The 18,085-nt window shown below is 67.9% G+C and overlaps 2 protein-coding genes across 4 annotated transcripts; one reads left to right on the top strand and one right to left on the bottom strand.

Moving 5' to 3' along the window:
- The first annotated feature begins 1,992 nt into the window (after positions 1 to 1,992).
- Positions 1,993 to 9,354, top strand: RUNDC3A (RUN domain containing 3A). 2 transcript variants are annotated; one of them, XM_068919281.1, is made up of 11 exons: positions 1,993 to 2,375; positions 4,252 to 4,367; positions 4,459 to 4,592; positions 5,639 to 5,724; positions 5,805 to 5,894; positions 5,976 to 6,056; positions 6,311 to 6,476; positions 6,689 to 6,846; positions 7,949 to 8,086; positions 8,174 to 8,280; positions 8,553 to 9,354. In XM_068919281.1, the coding sequence occupies exons 1-11, from the start codon at positions 2,269 to 2,271 to the stop codon at positions 8,693 to 8,695; spliced, it is 1,326 nt and encodes a 441-aa protein (XP_068775382.1). In that variant the 5' UTR covers positions 1,993 to 2,268; the 3' UTR covers positions 8,696 to 9,354. The 2 variants fall into 2 exon arrangements, with proteins under 2 accessions (XP_068775382.1, XP_068775381.1); XM_068919280.1 differs by lacking the exon at positions 8,174 to 8,280 and having other exon boundaries at positions 2,216 to 2,375.
- A 258-nt stretch (positions 9,355 to 9,612) lies between these two features.
- On the bottom strand, positions 9,613 to 14,403 carry SLC25A39 (solute carrier family 25 member 39). 2 transcript variants are annotated; one of them, XM_068919275.1, is made up of 11 exons: positions 14,256 to 14,403; positions 12,031 to 12,136; positions 11,844 to 11,903; positions 11,609 to 11,718; positions 11,446 to 11,513; positions 11,229 to 11,353; positions 10,902 to 11,075; positions 10,706 to 10,815; positions 10,495 to 10,576; positions 10,301 to 10,381; positions 9,613 to 10,219 (listed from the first exon to the last, which is right to left on the bottom strand). In XM_068919275.1, the coding sequence occupies exons 2-11, from the start codon at positions 12,125 to 12,127 to the stop codon at positions 10,101 to 10,103; spliced, it is 1,026 nt and encodes a 341-aa protein (XP_068775376.1). In that variant the 5' UTR covers positions 12,128 to 12,136; positions 14,256 to 14,403; the 3' UTR covers positions 9,613 to 10,100. The 2 variants fall into 2 exon arrangements, with proteins under 2 accessions (XP_068775376.1, XP_068775377.1); XM_068919276.1 differs by having other exon boundaries at positions 12,031 to 12,139; positions 14,256 to 14,370.
- Between the last annotated feature and the right edge of the window lie 3,682 nt (positions 14,404 to 18,085).

The raw sequence follows: 18,085 nt of genomic DNA, 5'->3' as shown, positions 1-18,085 counted from the left end.
CGCTTTCCGGGGGCGATCCCAGCTGGGTGCTGCACGCAGAAGAGCAGTGCCTTTCCCTGCGCCGTTTCAGGGCGCCCTCAGGCGTTAGGGCGAGCCCCGGGCGCCGGGGGGCCGCCGCTCGGCTGCAGAGGCGAGATGGGGCTGCAAAGGCTGCGGTGTGCGGTGCACGGCACTCGGCGCATGGTGCACGGCACACGGCACACGGGGCACGGCACATGGCACGCAGTGCACGGCATGCAGTGTGTGGTGCACAGCACATGGCACGTGGTGCACGGCACACGGCACACGGGGCACGGCACATGGCACGCGGTGCACGGCATGCAGTGTGTGGTGCACAGCACATGGCACGTGGTGCACGGCACACGGCACACGGGGCACGGCACATGGCACGCGGTGCACGGCATGCAGTGTGTGGTGCACAGCACATGGCACGTGGTGCACGGCACACGGCACACGGGGCACGGCACATGGCACGCAGTGCACGGCATGCAGTGTGTGGTGCACAGCACATGGCACGTGGTGCACGGCACACGGCACACGGAGCACAGCACATGGCACGTGGTGCACGGCACATGGCACGCAGCATGCGGAGCACAGCACATGGCACATGGTGCATGGCATGAGGCATAGTGCATGGCACATGACACACGGTGCACGGCTCATGGCATGCGTTGCACAACACATGGCACGCGGAGCACAGCACATGGCACAGCACGCAGCGCACGACGCCTTCTGCACAGCCCTGTCGAGCTCGAGGTGCTGAACCCGCCCTGTGCAGTGGCCAGGAGCCCCGATTCCCGCAGCGAGCCTCCGGGCCGGACGCATCCTCGAGTCCTGCAGCGCGCTGCAGTGGCGGACGCTGCCCTGACACCCGCAGCCAGCCGGGCACAGCTCCCTCGCGTGTGCAGACAGATGTGTGCGCGGGTGTGCATGTGCATGCGGATGCACGCGTGTGTGCATGCGCACGTACATACACGAATGTGCATGCATGTGGGTGTGTGCGCATGCGTGTGCATGCGGGTGCACACACATGTGCAACCTTCCTAAAAGGCTCCCAGCTCCGAGCCCCAAACCCAGGCCCTTTGGGCACCCATCCAGGGTGCAGCTGGGGTGCAAAGATGCTGCAGGCGAAACCCTCCCTCGCACCCAGCTCTGACCACTGGCGCCCGCTACCCGGCCCCATCGGGCCCCTCGGCCGCGGGTTTGCTGAGCGGCAGGCGGGTGGCCGCCTTGGGAGTGCGATAGCCCCCGGGGCTGGGTGCTGCGATTAGGCGGGCGGCGCCGGGCCCTGGCGTTATCTGGGTGCCGCCAAGGCCGCCCCTCCCCGCGCAGCCCCGCTGCTTCTGGGGCGCCCGCGCTGCCCTGCCCTGGCGCGATTCACCCTCCCATCCAGTTGCCCCCTTATCGCAATGGGGAAACTGAGGCACGGTGGCGGCGGTGGGGTCAGTGCTGCCCCGACGGCTCCGGCTCAGGGGGTTTCTCCCAGCCCCAGGCCACCGCGAGCCTGCGGGGCGGCACGGTGCTCGGCCAGCCGTGACCCACCATGCCCAGCGGGTAAACTGAGGCACGGAGGCTGGAGGCGGCGGGGCCGAGCTGGCGCCCGTGCCAGCACCTCGAGCAACATGTCCCCGGTAGGGGCAGCTCCCACCGGGCGCGGGGGGACGGGATCGCACCGAAACACCCCAGCTGCCCCCCCCCGGCCGCCCCGAAACGGGAGCCCTGGGAGCGGGGGCTGCCGCAACACCCCGAGGCCGGGGTGGGGGGGGCTGCCTGCTCCTGGATCCGTCCCCCGAGGCTGGCGGCGGGGGGGGGGGGACACGAAAGGTCCCCGCTGTCACCGAGGGCTCACGGTGGCCAGGCCGGAGCCCGGCCCTGCCGCCGCTCTGCCCGTGGGGTCCCGGCTCTTGCCGGCGCGTCATGGCGAGGGGCTGGGCCCTGCCGGGAGGAGGGAGCCCGGCACCCACCCCCAGCCCGCCACAGCGCCTGCCCCTTGCTCTCCTCCCCGCTTTTTCCCCCCCCCTTGTTCCCTCCATCCCCGCGGGGGCTGCTCGGGGGGGGCGTCCAGGGTGGCGGAGTGGGAAAAATCCCCCTGCCCGGCTGCAGCATCCTTCTGGGGCCCTGCATCCCGCCGGGGCCCTGCATCCCGCCGGGGCCGTGCATCCCGCCGGGGCCGCGCGGGGGGCCGGGGACTCGGCGGGGCCGCGCCGGAGGCAGGTGGGCCGGCGAGAGGGGGGTCTCGCCCGCCGGGGCCGGCTCGCCCCGCGCTGGATGGAAACGAGCTGCGTCCAGGCTGCCATGGCTCTGGGGCTCTCGTCCAAGAAAGCCTCGTCCAGGAACATCGCCGTGGAGAGGAAAAACCTCATCACCGTCTGCAGGTGGGTGCTGGGGGGGGGGGGGAAGGACCCGAAAACGGAGCAGGGGGGGATAAGGTGGGGGAGAGGGGAGCAAGGTGGCCAGGGATGGAGGAGCTGGATGGAGGGATGCGGGGGGCAGCGGACGGGGGGCCCCGTCCCACCCCGCGGCCCCTCCGGCCCCGGCAGAGGGGATGATTTTTATTTTTATTGTTGCTGCTGTTGCTTTTACCCCGGGAGACGCAATTTTGGGGAAGGGGGGAAAGGATGCTGCTGCTGCAAAAAGGGCTGGAGAGGCAGAAGGGAGGGGTGGAGGCGGCGAGGGGCGACGGGGCCAGGGGACGAGGGTGGGCGGCTGTGCCCTGGTGCTGCTGCATCGGCCGCCCGGGGGGGGTCCCGGTCCGGGGGGGCGGGCAGGGGGCCGCCGTGCCAGGGACTCGGGGTAGGGGGGAGGCCACGGCGATTCGGCTACACGACAACAACATGGAGGCTGCCGGCGGTGTCGGGGGGAGCCGGGGCCCGGCGAGGGGGAGGGATGCTGGCGGGGACCGGGGATGGGGGGGCTCGGCGGGGTCGCCCCCGCTCAGGGCGCGGGGGTGGCGGGGGGCTGCGCGGGGGGACCCGAGCGCCAGGTGTGGGGCCGAGGAAGTGACGTCAAGGCGGCCCCGGGATGGGGGATGAAGGCGAGCGGGGATGGAGGGATGATGGCGAGCCGGGATGCAGGGATGCGCGTTGGCATGGCAACGCCCGGCTGGACCGGGGCGCCGGGGCCGGCGCCGATGGGGGCCAGCGGTCCCAGTCCCTGGCTGTGGGGCTGCGGGGGGGGGGCCGCATCACCCCCCACCCCGGGAGCATCCTTAGCGGTGGCTCGTGCCCGAAACGCAGCCCCGGGGGCAGCCGCTCGGCCCCCCGCGGGTGACCCCCCCCCGCCGCCGGCGACGTGGCCGAACCCCATGCCGTGACCCCAACCCGTGCTGGGTTTCCTCAGCAGCCGGCTGCTCTGAGCACCCCCAGCATCGTCCTCCAGCCCGTTGGGCCGAGCGGGAGGTGACCACCCGGCTGGACGCGGCGGCCTCCGCGCGGGGCTGAGCTCAGGGAGGGGAAACTGAGGCAGGAGCCGGGCGCAGCCGGGATGGAAACCCGGCCCCGCGGTCCGGGCCGGCTCGGGCCGGCGGCACGTAGGGCGGAAAGGGAAGCCCTGGCAGCCGGTGCGGGGGCCGGGGAGGAAACGGGGAGCCTTTTGTTCGCTTTTCCTGGCCGGGCGCGGAGGGGCCGGGCGCCCTCCCCGGGGAGCCATCCCTCCGGCACCTGCGCGCCCCGGGCGCGAGCTCGGCGCGAGCCCCCGAGCCTCGGCCCATCACGCCGCGCGCCGCCCCGGCCGGCGTTTGTCCCCGAGCCGGGTCCGGCCGCAGGACAAAGCGTTTCCGTCCCCCGGGCCGAGCCGGAAGCGGTGGGGGGGGGGGGGACGCCGGCAGCGGCCGCGAACGTCTCCCCAGGGTGCGCGGGAGGCGCGTGGCCGGCCCGCCGCGCGGCACCCGCCCGCCAGGGCGCTCGGCACCCGGCGCCGCGGCTTGGTGATGCCGCTTAAAACAACCCCGGTTATATATCCCCTCGGTGGTACAGGGGAAGGGGCCCAGGAGTCCTGCCGGCAGCCCCAGCGGCGCGAGCCATCCTTTCGGGAAGCACCGCGTGCAAATGGCTTTTCCTTATTGCTCTAAACGCCCGGCCCGGCGGGGCGCCTGGATGTGTTGGATTTGGGTGCGTTCTCCTCCCCGGGCAGCGGAGGGGGCCCAGGAGTCCGGGGACCTGCTGCACCCCCTCCGAGCCCCTCCGCAGCACCAGCGCGCCCATAACTCACCCCCCACCACCACCACCCCGTTGACACTCCTCTGGCCGGCAGGTTTTCGGTGAAGACCCTGCTGGAGAAGTACACGGCGGAGCCCATCGACGACTCCTCCGAGGAGTTCGTCAACTTTGCCGCCATCCTCGAGCAGATCCTCAGCCACCGCTTTAAAGGTAACGGCGGCAGGCGCCGGCGCGGGCGTGCTGCGCGGGAAGGGCCCTGCGGCCGGCCCCCGTGACCGCAGCCCCCCGCCGTGTCCCCCAGGCCCCGTCAGCTGGTTCAGCTCGGATGGGCAGCGCGGGTTTTGGGACTACATCCGCCTGGCCTGCAACAAGGTCCCCAACAACTGCGTCAGCAGCATCGAGAACATGGAGAACATCAGCACCTCCAGGGCCAAGGTCAGGATGACGTCGGTCCCCACCCCATCCCCATCGTTCCCCAGCCCCAGCCCTGGCCTTGGCCCCAGCGCCTTCCCCACCTTGTCCTCGTCCCCATCCCCACCCTGGCTCCATCACCTTCCCCATCCCCATCCCTGCCCCTATATTCCTGCCCTAGCCCCATCCCCGTCCCCATCTCCATCCCTGTCCCCATCTCCATCTCTTTCCCTATGCTCATGCCCATCCCCATCCCTGGCCCTGGCCCTGGCCCCATCTCCTTCCCTATCTCTGTCCCCATCCCCATTTCCATCCCCACCCTGGCTCCATCACCTTCCCCTTCCCTATCCCTATCCCCATCCCCATCCCTGTTCCCACCATGTTCCTATCCCCATCTCCATCCCCATCCCTGTCCCTATCTCTGTCCCTGTCCCTATCTCCATCTCCATCCCTATTCCCACCATCTCCATCCAGATCTCCATCCCTGGCCCTGGCCCCAACCCCATTTCCATCCCCACCGTGGCTCCATCCCCATCCCCATCCCCATCCCCATCTCTGTCCCTGTCCCTGTCCCTGTCCCTATCCCCATCCTCATCCCCGTTCCCACCATGTCCCCGTCCCCATCTCCATCCCTATCTCTGTCCCTGGCCCTGTCACCATCCCTATCTCCTTTCCCATCCCCATCCCTGTCCCCCTCCCCATCCTCATCCCCACCCCCATCCCCGCTCTGGCCTCACCCCATCCCCATCTCCATCTCCATCCCTGTCCCCATCTCCATCTTCATCCCCGTTCCCACCACGTCCCTGACCCTCCGCCCTGCCCTCCTGCAGCCTCAGGGCTCCCCGTCTCGTCCCGCAGGGCCCCTGAGCCGAGTCAGATGCAGTGATTTCACCTGCATCACTGGGGCAAAACGGGAGCTGTGGCTCTCGCCAAGGGGACAGGGGGACGGAAGCAGCTCCCGGGGTGAGGGACCACCCGCCCGTTGGTGTCCAGAGCTTCCGGGGACTGGCGAAACCCCGGCGGCGGTGGCACCCGTCTCCAGAGCTCCCTGCCCGGCGCGTCTCTTGCAGGGCCGGGCCTGGATCCGCGTGGCCCTGATGGAGAAGCGCATGTCCGAGTACATCTCCACCGCCCTGCGGGACACGCGGACCACCAGGTGAGCGGGCGGCCACGCGGGCGCAGGTGGGCGCAGGCTCACGCCCGGGCGGCCTGAACGGCTCCCGCCTCTCCCCGCAGGAGGTTTTACGACGACGGGGCCATCATGCTGCGGGAGGAGTCCACGGTGCTCACGGGCATGCTCATCGGGCTCAGCGCCATCGACTTCAGGTACGGGCGCGCGGTGGCGGCACGCGGGGCGCCCGGCCGCGCCGCGGCCTCGCCTCACCCGCCGCTCCATCTCCGGCTCAGTTTCTGCCTGAAGGGCGAAGTGATGGACGGCAAGACGCCCGTGGTCATCGACTACACGCCCTACCTGAAGTTCACGCAGAGGTAACAGCCAGCCTGGCCCTCCCTGCGCGGTGCCGGGCCCAGGCGTCCGGGGGCACGGTGGCACGCAACGCCGGCCGTGCCCCGCGGCGGTCGCTGCACGGACCCGCCTGCTCACGTCAATGCGCGTGCGAGCACCCGCGGGCACGCGGGGCTGCATGCACAAAGACGCGGGTGCCGCCGCCGGTGCGGGTGGGTTTGCACCCGCCTGTCCCTGTCCCCGGGTTTGCACCCACCCGCGGGGCCCCGTCCCCCAGCTACGACTACCTGAGCGAGGAGGAGGAGCGGGGCAGCGTGGAGAGCAGCACGAGCGAGGACAGCTCGCCCGAGCACCCCTACCTGCCGCTGGTCACCGACGAGGACAGCTGGTACAACAAGTGGCGCAAGATGGAGCAAAAGTTTCGCATTGTCTACGCCCAGAAGGTACCGGCGGGCCGGGCCGGGGTCGGTGGGTGCCGATGTCCCGCGCGTGCTGCCATGCTCTTCCCCGCCGTGCCTCGCTTCTTGCCCCACTCCTGCATCCCAGCTCTGGGCTGGCGCTGGCTGCTGCTCCTTGGCACCCCACAGTGGGTGGCCTTGGGTGGCCCCGGGGGTGGGAGGGTGGCCCAGGTGCCGCTCACGGTGGCCTCGCGCAGGGGTACCTGGAGGAGCTGGTGCGGCTGCGGGAGTCGCAGCTGAAGGACCTGGAGGCGGAGAACAAGCGGCTGAAGATGCGCCTGGAGGAGGTGGTGGTGCAGAACCAGCTGGAGAAGAGGGAGCTGGAGGGCGTCATCCTGGAGCTGCAGGAGCAGCTGTGAGTCAGCCCCGGCGCGCACCCCACGCCGTGCCACCCCGGGGACCGGCCCCAGCCCTGCCCCCCTGCCTGGACCCCTCCTGCTGCCCCCCACCCTCCTGGTGGGGACCCTCTGCTGCCGCTTGGCCATACAGATGTGACAGTGGCAGGTCCCCCGTGCCCAGGTGTCCCCGTGCGGAGGGAGCTCCTGTATGCCCTGCAGGATGCAGGGGGCAGCAATTCCCCAGTATCCAGGTGTCCCAGGGCCTGTGGGACATGGTGTGGTGGGTCCATAGTGCCTCAATGCCCCATGTGCCCTGTGGGACACAGTGGTGGCAGCAGTGCCCACATGCCCCATATGACCTGCAGGATGCAGCGGGCAACAGGTCCCCAGGTTCCCTATATGACCTGCAGGATGTGGTGGCAGCAGGTCCCTGGATGTCCCACATGCCCTGCGGGATTCAGTGGTGGTGGGTCCCTGGGTACCCCATGGGTCTGTGGGATGTGGTGGCAGTAGGTCCCTGGTGTCCAGGTGACCCATATGACCTGCGGGACATGGTGGCAGCAGATCCCTGGTGTCCAGGTGCCCCATATGACCTGCGGGACACAGTGGTGGTGGGTCCCTGGTGTCCAGGTGCACCATATGACCTACGGGACATGGTGGCAGCAGATCCCTGGTGTCCAGGTGCCCCATATGACCTGCGGGACACAGTGGTGGTGGGTCCCTGGTGTCCAGGTGCCCCATATGACCTACGGGACATGGTGGCAGCAGATCCCTGGTGTCCAGGTGCCCCATATGACCTGCGGGACACAGTGGTGGTGGGTCCCTGGTGTCCAGGTGCCCCATATGACCTACGGGACATGGTGGCAGCAGATCCCTGGTGTACAGGTGCCCCATACGACCTGCGGAACACAGTGGTGGTGGGTCCCTGGTGTCCAGGTGGCCCATATGACCTATGGGACATGGTGGCAGCAGGTCCCTGGGTGCTCCACAGGCCTCTGGGACATGGTGGGTGGTGGGTCCCCGGTGCCCGGGCACCCCACGGGTCTGCAGGACGTGGTGGGCATGGTGGCCCCGGCGGCCGCGGCTGCACCGGGTGCTGAGCGCCCGCGTTGCCCGCAGGACGGGGCTGATCCCCTGCGAGAACACGCAGCTGGCCCAGCTCTCCAAGGAGATGGTGACGCCCCTGGTGAACCAGTGGCCCTCGTTGGGGACGCTCAACGGCAACGAGAGCGGCTCGGACAGCAAGCTGTACCGCCGGTAAGGGCCCCCCGGGGAAGGGTAGAGCCGCCCCGGCCCGCTCCCAGCGCCCCCGGGCTCACGGGGCTCAGCGCCGTCCCTCCGCAGGCACAGCTTCGTGAGCGCCGACCAGCTCTCGGCCGAGAACAGCCTGAGCTCCGACTCCCAGCGCCTGGGCGAGGGCAAGCGCGAAGGCGAGCCCTGGGGGCCCTTGGGTAAGACCCCCCCACCACCACCGCCACCGCCACGGGGTGGGGGGGGGGGAACAGCCTCCCCGCCGAGGGGCAGGACCCAGGCGTCCGGGCGCTCGCCCGTGCCCGCTATCTGCCCGGCAGCCCCCAAATCCCCCCGCCCTGCCCTCCCCAGGATGCTCAAGGCGCAAGGACCACTCCCCCCCCTCCAAAACACCCCGTCCCCGCGGCAGGGCCGGGGCGCGAGGGCCGCGGCTCCCAGCCCCCCGACGCCGGCGCCCGCTCCGTGCCCGCAGGGAAGGACCCGACGCCGTCCATGCTGGGGCTCTGCGGCTCCCTGGCCTCCCTGCCCAGCTGCAAGTCCCTGGCCAGCCTGAAGTCCAACGAGTGCCTGGTGAGCGACAGCAACGACGCCAGCCCGACCCGCAGCCCCAGCTGAGACCCCCGGCCCCCGCGCCGCCCCGGCCCAGCGCCGCCGCGCAGGACTGACCTCGTCCCCCCCACCCCGTCACCCCATCCCGTCCCGAGTCGTCCCCCGTCGGGGAAGCTGGGGACGGGCGTCCCCCCCCACCATCGCCCCACCGAGACCTTCGAGACCCCCGTCGTCGGAGCCGCGGCCGGAGGGGTGGACCCGTTGGCGGGATGCCGGCTTGGGACCCCGATGTTGTCCGTCTTCCCATCCCCTCCCCACCGCCGTCCCCCTGCACATCCGTCCGAATTGGGGACGGGGTGATGAACTGCGCTGCATGGCAGGGAGGGGGGGGACGCCGGGAGCGACGGCTGCGGCGGAGCTTGGGGCAAAACGCCTCCGCCGGGGAGGGGACGCGGAGGGCGTCACCGGCACCCGGGGCATTCGGGGCACGGCTCGTCCCCGTCCCCTCCCCGGCGCCGCGGGGACCCTGGCCCATCCCGTCCTCGTCCCCGCGCGGGGTCCGGCTGTACCTGCTCGCAACAGCATCCCCGCAGCGGGAACGGCCTCCCCCTCCCCTCCTTTCCCATTCCCCGCTGGGTTTCGGGTTGTTTTGGGTGTTTCGGGTTTTTAATGCAGCCCCACCTGCCTTGTCGGAGCAAAAGGAATCAATAAACGCAGCGATACGAGCCGGCCTCCGTCGCTCCCCCCGCGGGGGCAAGGGGGTCTCTCCCCCTTCCCCAGCTGCAGGGAAGGCCGGGGGCCGCAGCCGGGCGCCCGGCGAGGGGCTGCGACGCGGCCGGCGGGGGGGGCGAATGGCACCGTGCCCAGGCTGCGGGCGGGCGCCGGGGTGGTGGTGGTGGGGGGGACGGGGACACCATGCCTTCCCCCTCCCCAGCACACCCGGGACCCCGCAGGGAGCGGGGAAAGAACTGCTGGCCCCGAGCGACAAATAATATTTTTATTTAAGAAATAGAGGAAACTTCCCCGCTGAGGCCGGCGGGCAATGCCCCCCCCCCCCGGCGGCGCAGGGACCCCCGAGGCGGGGAGGACCGGCCCGCAGAGGGATGCGACGCGCGAGCCGGGGCCGGGTAGGCACGGGGAGAGAAGTCCAACGTCCCCGACCGCCGTGCCGGCTCCCGTCTGCGGCCACCGCCGGGGTCTCCTGGGCCTGAAGGAGGCCGGCGGAGAAGGGAAGTGGGGCGGGGGGGGAGCAACCCACCGAGGGTCTGCAGCAGCATCCGTCCAGCCCCCGGGCCGCGTCCGTGCACCGGCGGGGCGGGGGGGGGGGGGTCCGGCTCGAGCGGCGGCCCCGAGCAGTGCGGCGCGAAGGCACTTGGGCACAGCCGAGCGCGGGAGCCGGGCTGACGCCGTGACCCCGGTGGCCGGGGGGGGCGGGGGGGGGGTCCGGCCGCGCCGCCGTCCTGCCCCCGGCTCACAAACCGCTCCGCTGCCGCTCCTGGTTCAGCTTCTGGAAGAAGGTTTTGCCGAATTCGTAGGTGCTGATCATGATGGCGCAGGCCGGTGCCACCTTGATGACGCGGGGCAGGAAGCCTGTAAGGACGGCGGCGTGAGCCCCCTGGCACCCCCAGGGCACCCCCAAGCCTGGGGCGGTTTGGGGGGGGGCGGCCTTACCTGCAAAAAGCCCCCGGGTGCCGGATTCGGCTCGGATCCGCTGCATTAGCAACCAGGTGGAGGACGACTTGGAGGCAGGGACTGCGGGGAGAGGGGAGCGGGTGAAGAGGGGGGGACGGGGCTGCCCAGGCGCCGGGATGACCCCCCCCCCTCCCAACTCCCCGGTTCCCCCCACCTCTCCGCGGACCTCTCACCTCGGAGCGCCTCGCTGTCCCCCAACTCGATCTGCCGCCGGGTCTTCACCACGTCGAAGGGCAACGTCAGCACGGCGGCCACCTGCGGGGCGAGCAGCCCCCTCCCCGCCGTCACCTCCCGGCTCGTCGTCCCCCCCCCCCCGGCTCCAGCCCCGCTGACGGCTGAGCAAATGTCCCAGCGCGGCGCAGACCCCGGCGGGCTCCTACTCACCGCTCCCGAGACCGCGCCGGACGCGAAGCTGATGGCGAAGGTGGCCTCGTCCAGCCGGGCCTGCCTGCAGAGCCGTTCCCTCACCAGCTCGTAGTTAAACCAGTAGAGAGCTGGGAGGAGACAGGGGACAAGGGGCGCTGCGGGGCGGCCCCGCTGCCAGGGCCAGCGCCGGCCCCGCCGCCGGCCCCCGCCGTACCCGAGAAGGGGACGTCGCGCAGCACCGTGGGTCCCCAGCCCCTCCAGAGGGACAGCCAGCCGTCCTGAGCCACGGCCGAGCGGATGCAGACGCGCAGCTCGCGGTAGCTCAGCTGCCGCGATTGCATCTTGGTGCGGATGAGCTCCAAGGGGCTGATCACCGTCACGGCGCCCACTGCGAGGACGAGGAGCGGAGGCGGGAAGAAGGCTGGGTGTCAGCGCCGGTGGCCCGCGGGGCAAGCCGGGGGGGGGCTCGCGGGCCGCCGGGGGCTGACAGCCCGCTGTCCCCTCCGCCGCGGGGACCCCTCCGCGGGGCAGAGGGACTCACTCCTGGCCAGGGCCCCGGCCACCAAGGGGACGTGGTGTCCCCGGCTGCCCGTCCGAGCGTGCAGGTAGTCCCGGAGCTGGTCGTAGGTGGTGAAATAAATCACGGTGGCTGGTACGGCCATGACCCTGCCGAGGAGATGAAGTCCGGGGGGGGGGGGGGTGAGCGAGGCGCTGCCCCGAGCGGCGTCGCCCGAAAACGGCAGCCCGCAGTCACTCACAGCGTGGGGGGCAGGCCGCTCCACAGAGACCCGACGCCCTCGTAGCGCGTGATCTTCACGAAGGCGTCCTGAGGAGAGAGCAGAGGGCCGAGGGGCAGGGCGGGAGAGGGCAGGTGGGCAAGGATCCCCCCCCCCCACCCCAAACCCCTCGCCCCCCCCTTACCAGCGTGCCGGTGAAGCGGGTGGGCGCCTTGTACCAGGCCGTGCAGCCGTTGCCGTTCTGGCACACGTAGAGATGGTCCATGAGGCCGTTGCAGTAGAGGAAACACTTCCCTGGCGGACGTCGCCGGGGCGGGAGGGAACGGGGTCAGCGTGAGAGGCGGCGGGGTCCCGGCCCCAGCACCCTCCCCTCGGCCCCCACCAGCCCGCCGTGTCCCCCGTCCCCCCCCCCCGGTCACCTTTGGAGAAGGGCGTCCTCTGGGCCTGCAGCCGGATCTTCACCACGTCCAGCGGCGTCACTGCAACGACAGGCGGGTCCTCTGGCCGCGCGGCCGCATCCCGACCCCGCGCCGGGGGGGGGGGGGCTGCTTCCCACCCCCCACCCCCCCGCCGAGCCCCGAATTAGGGCCGCCTCGCGGCGCTCACCGAAGAGGGAGGTGAGGAGAGCCCCGGTGCCGGACGCCAGCATCTGCTGCAGGGGGGTGATGGCCCCGCCGGGGTTGGGCGCCGCCTCCTCGGCCATCGCGGGACCCTGCTGCGACACGCCGCGGGGGCCACGGTCGCGGCGAGCGGCCCCCCCCCACCCCGCCGCCGGCGCGGGGCCTCCCGCCTGCAGCGGCGTTATCGGCGCGGCGCAGGGCACGGGCGGCTCCCCGGCCCCCCCACCCCGATAACGTCCATGGGAGAGGTCCGGGTCCCCCCCCACCCCGGGGCAGGACATCATGTCCCCTCCGCGCTTGTGAAGCATTAAACAAAAACGCCGGGGGGGGGGGGACGACCGGCTCCTGCCCCATCCGGCGGGGACGGCGGCGAGGGTCTGGGGCTGCCGTGATCCCATCCCCTCCCCCAAAAAAAAAAAGGCTGGATGCGCTGCTGTGAGCATCCCCGAAAAGGGTGTCCCCCCCCCTTCCCACCACCACCAAAAACACCCGCCGGGAGGCGGCGGGCAGCAGAGGGGCGGAGGTGCCGGGGCGGGCCCAGGCGTCCGAGCGCGATGCCCCAGCTCTCGGCTATAGGCAGCGAGCGGCGCTAAAAAAAAAATAAAATAAAATAAATAAACCAAACCAAACCAAAAAAAAAACCGCCCCCAAATCAGCCTTCTCCGCCTGACTCAGCAGCTCTGCAAGGTCAGAGCGGCCGTAAATCTCTCGATTTACGCCCGGGGCCGTCGCGAAGCCGTGGCAAAAACACGGGCTGGGGGGGAAAAACACTCAAAATATTAGGGGGGGGGGAAATAAATAAATAAAGCTGCAACCGCCGGAGCCAGGCGCTGCGGCTGCTGCCCAGGGGGAGCCCCGTGCGACCCCCCCGGCCCGGCTCTGGGGCGCCGGGAGGCCGCGCTGCCCCGGGGTCAGGGTGCCGGGGTGCGAGTTGAGGGACCCCGCGGCACCGCTCTGTGCTCCCCCGCTCCCCCCCCTCCTCCGGGGACCCCGAAATCCCTGCAGCGCCCCTCTCCAGGACTGCAACCTGCTCGGGGGGGGGGGGTGCACCCCTCTCCTGGGCTCTGCAACCCCCCCCCAGTGCTTGCTCTCCCCTTTCCTGGGGTTTGCACCCCCCCCGCTGCCTGTACCCCCGGTCTGGGGGGTTGCAGCCCCCGCCCCCAGTGCTTGCTCCCCCCCCCCCCGGTGCTTGCACCCCCTCCCCGTGCTTGCACCCCTCTCTCGGGATTTGCAACCCCCCCCCGGTGCTTGCACCCCCTCCCCGTGCTTGCACCCCTCTCTCGGGGTTTGCAACCCCCCCCCCGGTGCTTGCACCCCCTCCCCGTGCTTGCACCCCCTCCCCATGCTTGCACCCTTCTCTCGGGATTTGCAACCCTCCCCGTGCTTGCACCCCTCTCTCGGGATTTGCAACCCCCCCCCGGTGCTTGCACCCCCTCCCTGTGCTTGCACCCCTCTCTCGGGGTTTGCAACCCCCCCCTCGGTGCTTGCACCCCCTCCCCGTGCTTGCACCCCTCTCTCGGGATTTGCAACCCCCCCCCCCCCAGTTCTTGCACCCCCTCCCCGTGCTTGCACCCCTCTCTCGGGGTTTGCAACCCCCCCGGTGCTTGCACCCCCTCCCCGTGCTTGCACCCCTCTCTCGGGGTTTGCAAACCCCCCGGTGCTTGCACCCCCTCCCCGTGCTTGCACCCCCCCGGTGCTTGCACCCCCTCCCCGTGCTTGCACCCCTCTCTCGGGGTTTGCAACCCCCCCGGTGCTTGCACCCCCTCCCCGTGCTTGCACCCCTCTCTCGGGGTTTGCAAACCCCCCGGTGCTTGCACCCCCTCCCCGTGCTTGCACCCCCCCCCGGTGCTTGCACCCCCTCCCCGTGCTTGCACCCCTCTCTCGGGGTTTGCAACCCCCCCGGTGCTTGCACCCCCCTCCCCGTGCTTGCACTCCTCTTTTGGGGTTTGCAACCCCCCCGGTGCTTGCATCCCCTCCCCCGTGCTTGCACTCCTCTTTTGGGGTTTGCAACCCCCCGCCGGCGCTTGCTTCCCCTCCCGCGGGGTCTGCAGCCCCCCTCGGGGCCCTACTCCCCCCCTTCCACGGCCGGGAGCCCCGGGGGCGACGCGCGCAGGGGAAACTGAGGCAGGGTCGCGCGCTCCGGGCCGGAGCCACGGGGGAAGGGGGGGGAAGGTCACGGGGGGGGGGAATCACCGGGGGGCTCCACCCCACCTGCTCATTCCAGCCCCGCGCGGCTTTTCCATCCGCCGACACCTGCCGGGGGGCGGGCGCCGGCGCCTTTAAGGAGCCCCATGAGCGCCCCGCGCCCCGCCGCCGCCGCCGCCACCGCCGCGCCGCTTCCGCCCGGCCACCGCGCCGCCGCCGCGCATGCGCGTCGCGACCGCCGCGCCCCCTGCCGGCGCGGAGGGGGCTCGTCCCGCGCACCCGGCCCGGGAGCGGGAGCGGGCTGCGGCCGTCGGGCTCGTCCCCGCGCACCCGGCCCGGGAGCGGGAGCGGGCTGCGGCCGTCGGGCTCGTCCCCGCGCACCCAGCCTGGGTGCAGGAGCCAACTGCAGCCATCAGGCTCATCCCTGTGCACCTGGCGCAGGCGCGGGCTGCAGCCGTCAGGCTCGTCCCCGCGCACCCGGCCTGGGTGCAGGAGCGGGCTGCGGCCGTCGGGCTCGTCCCCGCGCACCCGGCCCGGGTGCAGGTGCGGGGTTCACCCACCGAGCTTATCCTGAGCACAGGGAACAGCAGAGCACTGCCCCGGAGAGCTGCTGGTGCAGTGCAAGCGCTGCACCGGTGAGCGCCCAGGTAGCTCTTTTCGGTGCCAGAGGCGGTGAGCAGTCTGAGGGAGGGGGCGGCGCAGTCTCCGCCTGGGCAGCGGTTGCACCTCAGACTGCGGCAGGGGTGTTGCAAAGCAGCGGGGCCGGCAGAGTGCCCCCCGGGGGAGCGGGCTCCCCGGTTGCGTTACAGCAAGGAGAGCGATTGCAGCACCTTGCTCTCAGGGTGCAGGTGAAGGGCAAAGTTCCTGCTCCCACACTGCCATGCTCTCCCTCCTGAGCTCCAGGGAAAGTGGGGGGGTGGGCAGCTGAGGCCTTTTAACCCCAAATGGCAAAGCATGCTGAGGCAGAGGAGGCATTGGGGCCTATAAAATGCTGCCTGCCCCAGTGCTGGAGGAGGATGAGCTGTTGATTGAGGGTGGTTGCTGTTCCATAGGAAAAGGAAATTGCTGGGGGTGTGTGGAGAGATTTTTCCTGGTTCTCCAGAGACCTTGGTGTGTGCCTGCCAGATGGTAAATCCATTTTGTCTGAAGGACTTCAGCTTGTCTTGTGAGTTCTAGCAGTCTCGTTTGAGGCTAGCTTTATTTATGAAGAGGAGAGGGCACTGGAGTGCCCTTCCTGGCCTTGGGAGGGGGATGCAGTTAGAAATGTGCTGCTGTGTTGGAGGTGAGGCCCTCAGGGTAGGCAGCTGCTGCGTCTCATGGCATTTGGTGGTGGTGATGACTGATGTTGCCAAGAGCGGGTATAAGCACTAGGTGTTTCCTTGTTGCCTCTGCAGGTGGGCAGGTGCTGTGTGAACTGTGCCTCTGCCCAAGGACTTGCCCCTGTCTGGCATGTTGAAACATCATCTCTACTTAAAACAGTTGTTTGGACTTGTTCTGGTTGTACCTTTGCTGCCAGTGTGTGTGTTCCCTGTGGCAACTCCTGGGTCCTTCTGTGCAAAGACCTCAGCTCTTTGAAAATGTTTGTGTTCCCGGCAGTGTTTTAATCTAGAAAAAAGATGCTTTATGCTCTCTGCTGTCCTTGCTAGTTTATGGGCTAGTGGGAGAGTAACAGAGTGAAAGGTGAAGCTGAAGGGTGTCTTGGGTGCCTGCCAGGCAGAGGTGTTGCCTGATGCTGTAATGTGAACTGATAACAGCAGATGGCTCTCGAAGTCCCTCTGAAATCAGGACAGCCAGCCACTGTTAGTGAGAACAGGCTCTGGTCTGGCCCTGTACAGCCCCAGCAGGTAACAAGTAGCAGCTGATTGCAGGGGCCTAGGGTAGAACTAGGACAAAACCAGTCTTTCCCCTGGTGTGTCCTGCTGAGCTGCAGCCCGGAGGTTTCCTGGTGCCGTTGTATTTGAGTGCATGAGATAACTCTGCTGCAAAGCCTATTAGTGTCACTGCATAATGCAATCTTTTATCTTGGAGCAAGATTGAACTCTTTCTCCGCCTTAAACTCAGGGAGGAAAGGCTATGCTGGTACCTACATGCATCTCTGCTCTCTCCTAAGACTGCCATCCCCTGGCAGGAGCTGGAGAGGCTTCAGGGCCAGGCACTCCACAGCTGGCCCCTATCAGGCTGTGATGTGAGCAGGAACAGTTTAGGGCTTTGGAGTCCCAAGACACAGTGGTGTTTGGTGAGCAGGCTGGTTCACCCCAGAGTGTGACGTTCCTTGTCTCACCATAGAGCTGGCAGAGCTGCGGTGGTGGCCCCCCTCCAGGAGGGAAAGGCCCTTTCGATCACTAGCCTCTCTGTGAAGTTTGTCAACAAAGCGGGCAGCTAATGCCAGGGCAGTGACCAGACTTCAGCCCCATGAGCTGGTGCTGGGATTTGGGTGGAGGCTGTAAATACCCCAGGGCTGTGCTGCTAAGCAGAAGGAGAGGAGCTGTAGCCTGGATAAGGAGAAACAAGATCTAGAGTTCTCCCCAAACGCTCACTGCCCTCCTGTGATACCAAGTCCAAGTGAGTGTAAGCTTCAAGTTCATGGCTTCAGTTCACAGGATAAATTCATGCACGTAACAAGTCAATGCTTTCGGTAACTCCTTAACCAGTTACCAGACAACTCAGCCCATTACGGGTACACAAGCTTTACATGATCTGGAATGTCCCTTGTAGCAGAAAGTTTCAAAATGAAAAGGGGTTAACTTACCAAAAAAAAAAAACTTAGGGGTATTGGGTCTTGTCTTCTGTTGGTAGGTGTTGGGCTCTGCATGCCTTCCACATTAGTCAGCTGAGAAGAAAAAGGTATAATCTTTTTTCAGCTGGGGTGCAGGGAAACACAGAGGTGAGTGTAAGGGTATTACCTGGTCTCTGGTCCCCAAGAGGTTAACCTCAATTTGTCAAGTCTCTCCACTTGCAAAAGTGATCGGAAGGAAAGTGATAAATTTGCTTTCCTGGTGCTCAGTGCTGTTCCTAGAGGAGAGGACCTTGCCGGCTGGCTCTTTCTGCTGAGTCACGGCCTGCTTGCTGCCTGCACCATTGCAATGCCGCGGGTGTTTCTCTGATTTCTGTCTTTGCAGCCCCACTGGCCTCAGCGGGGTTTACAGAGGGGTATCGTGCTCCATTTTGCCTGTCTGTGAAAATGAAATGTAAGCTGATTTTGCTTGGAGAGAACTGCAAAATATGTATGTAGCAAATATGTGTGGGGAACGGAGCCAGCTGTGCTCTAATCCCCCCTCGTGCCTGGAGCTGCTGGGAAAGGTTTGCAGAAGGCGACAGCTTTGTTTGGCTCTGCTCAGAGCCGGCCTGGGTAATGCCCGCTTTCCTGCAGTTGCTAACAGCATACAGGCACGGCTGGGAAAGCTGCTTGTGTAATGCCCAGTTCCCTGCTGAGATCTCCATGGTGAGGCTTCAAAGCCCAGCGAGCCCTCCTGAAACCTTGCTGGCCCCCTGGTCTGGTGCCATGTGCGCGTTAGTGGCTGTGTCCTGGGAAGCAAGTCTGGGGCCTGTGTCTGCCTGGGGCTTCCTTGTTTAGGAAGGGATCATCTTGTGGTTTATGAGCAGGCGATAGCATCTGGAATTGTTTCAGAAACATCAATCCTGTCTCCTTGCTACAAACCATTTGGAAAGCGATTAACCCATTTTCTTTGCTTAGGTGAACTTTAATGGCCAAGTTGCAAAAGGCGTGGGTATTGTAATGGAGTTAAGCTAGTGCAGAATTTGAGTATTTATTTCAGCTAGGCTCATTATGGTTTTGCAAAGGCCACCCTTAATCTGAATTAAGTGACTGAAATGAAGCAGTTTGAAGACAAACAAGGCCTTGGGGATGTTAGTCTTAAAACCCTTATAACCCAGCA

The sequence above is a fragment of the Struthio camelus genome, chromosome 25 (genome assembly GCF_040807025.1).
Source record: "Struthio camelus isolate bStrCam1 chromosome 25, bStrCam1.hap1, whole genome shotgun sequence".
Lineage (NCBI taxonomy): Eukaryota > Metazoa > Chordata > Aves > Struthioniformes > Struthionidae > Struthio > Struthio camelus.
This window is presented reverse-complemented; position numbering and strand designations above follow the sequence as displayed.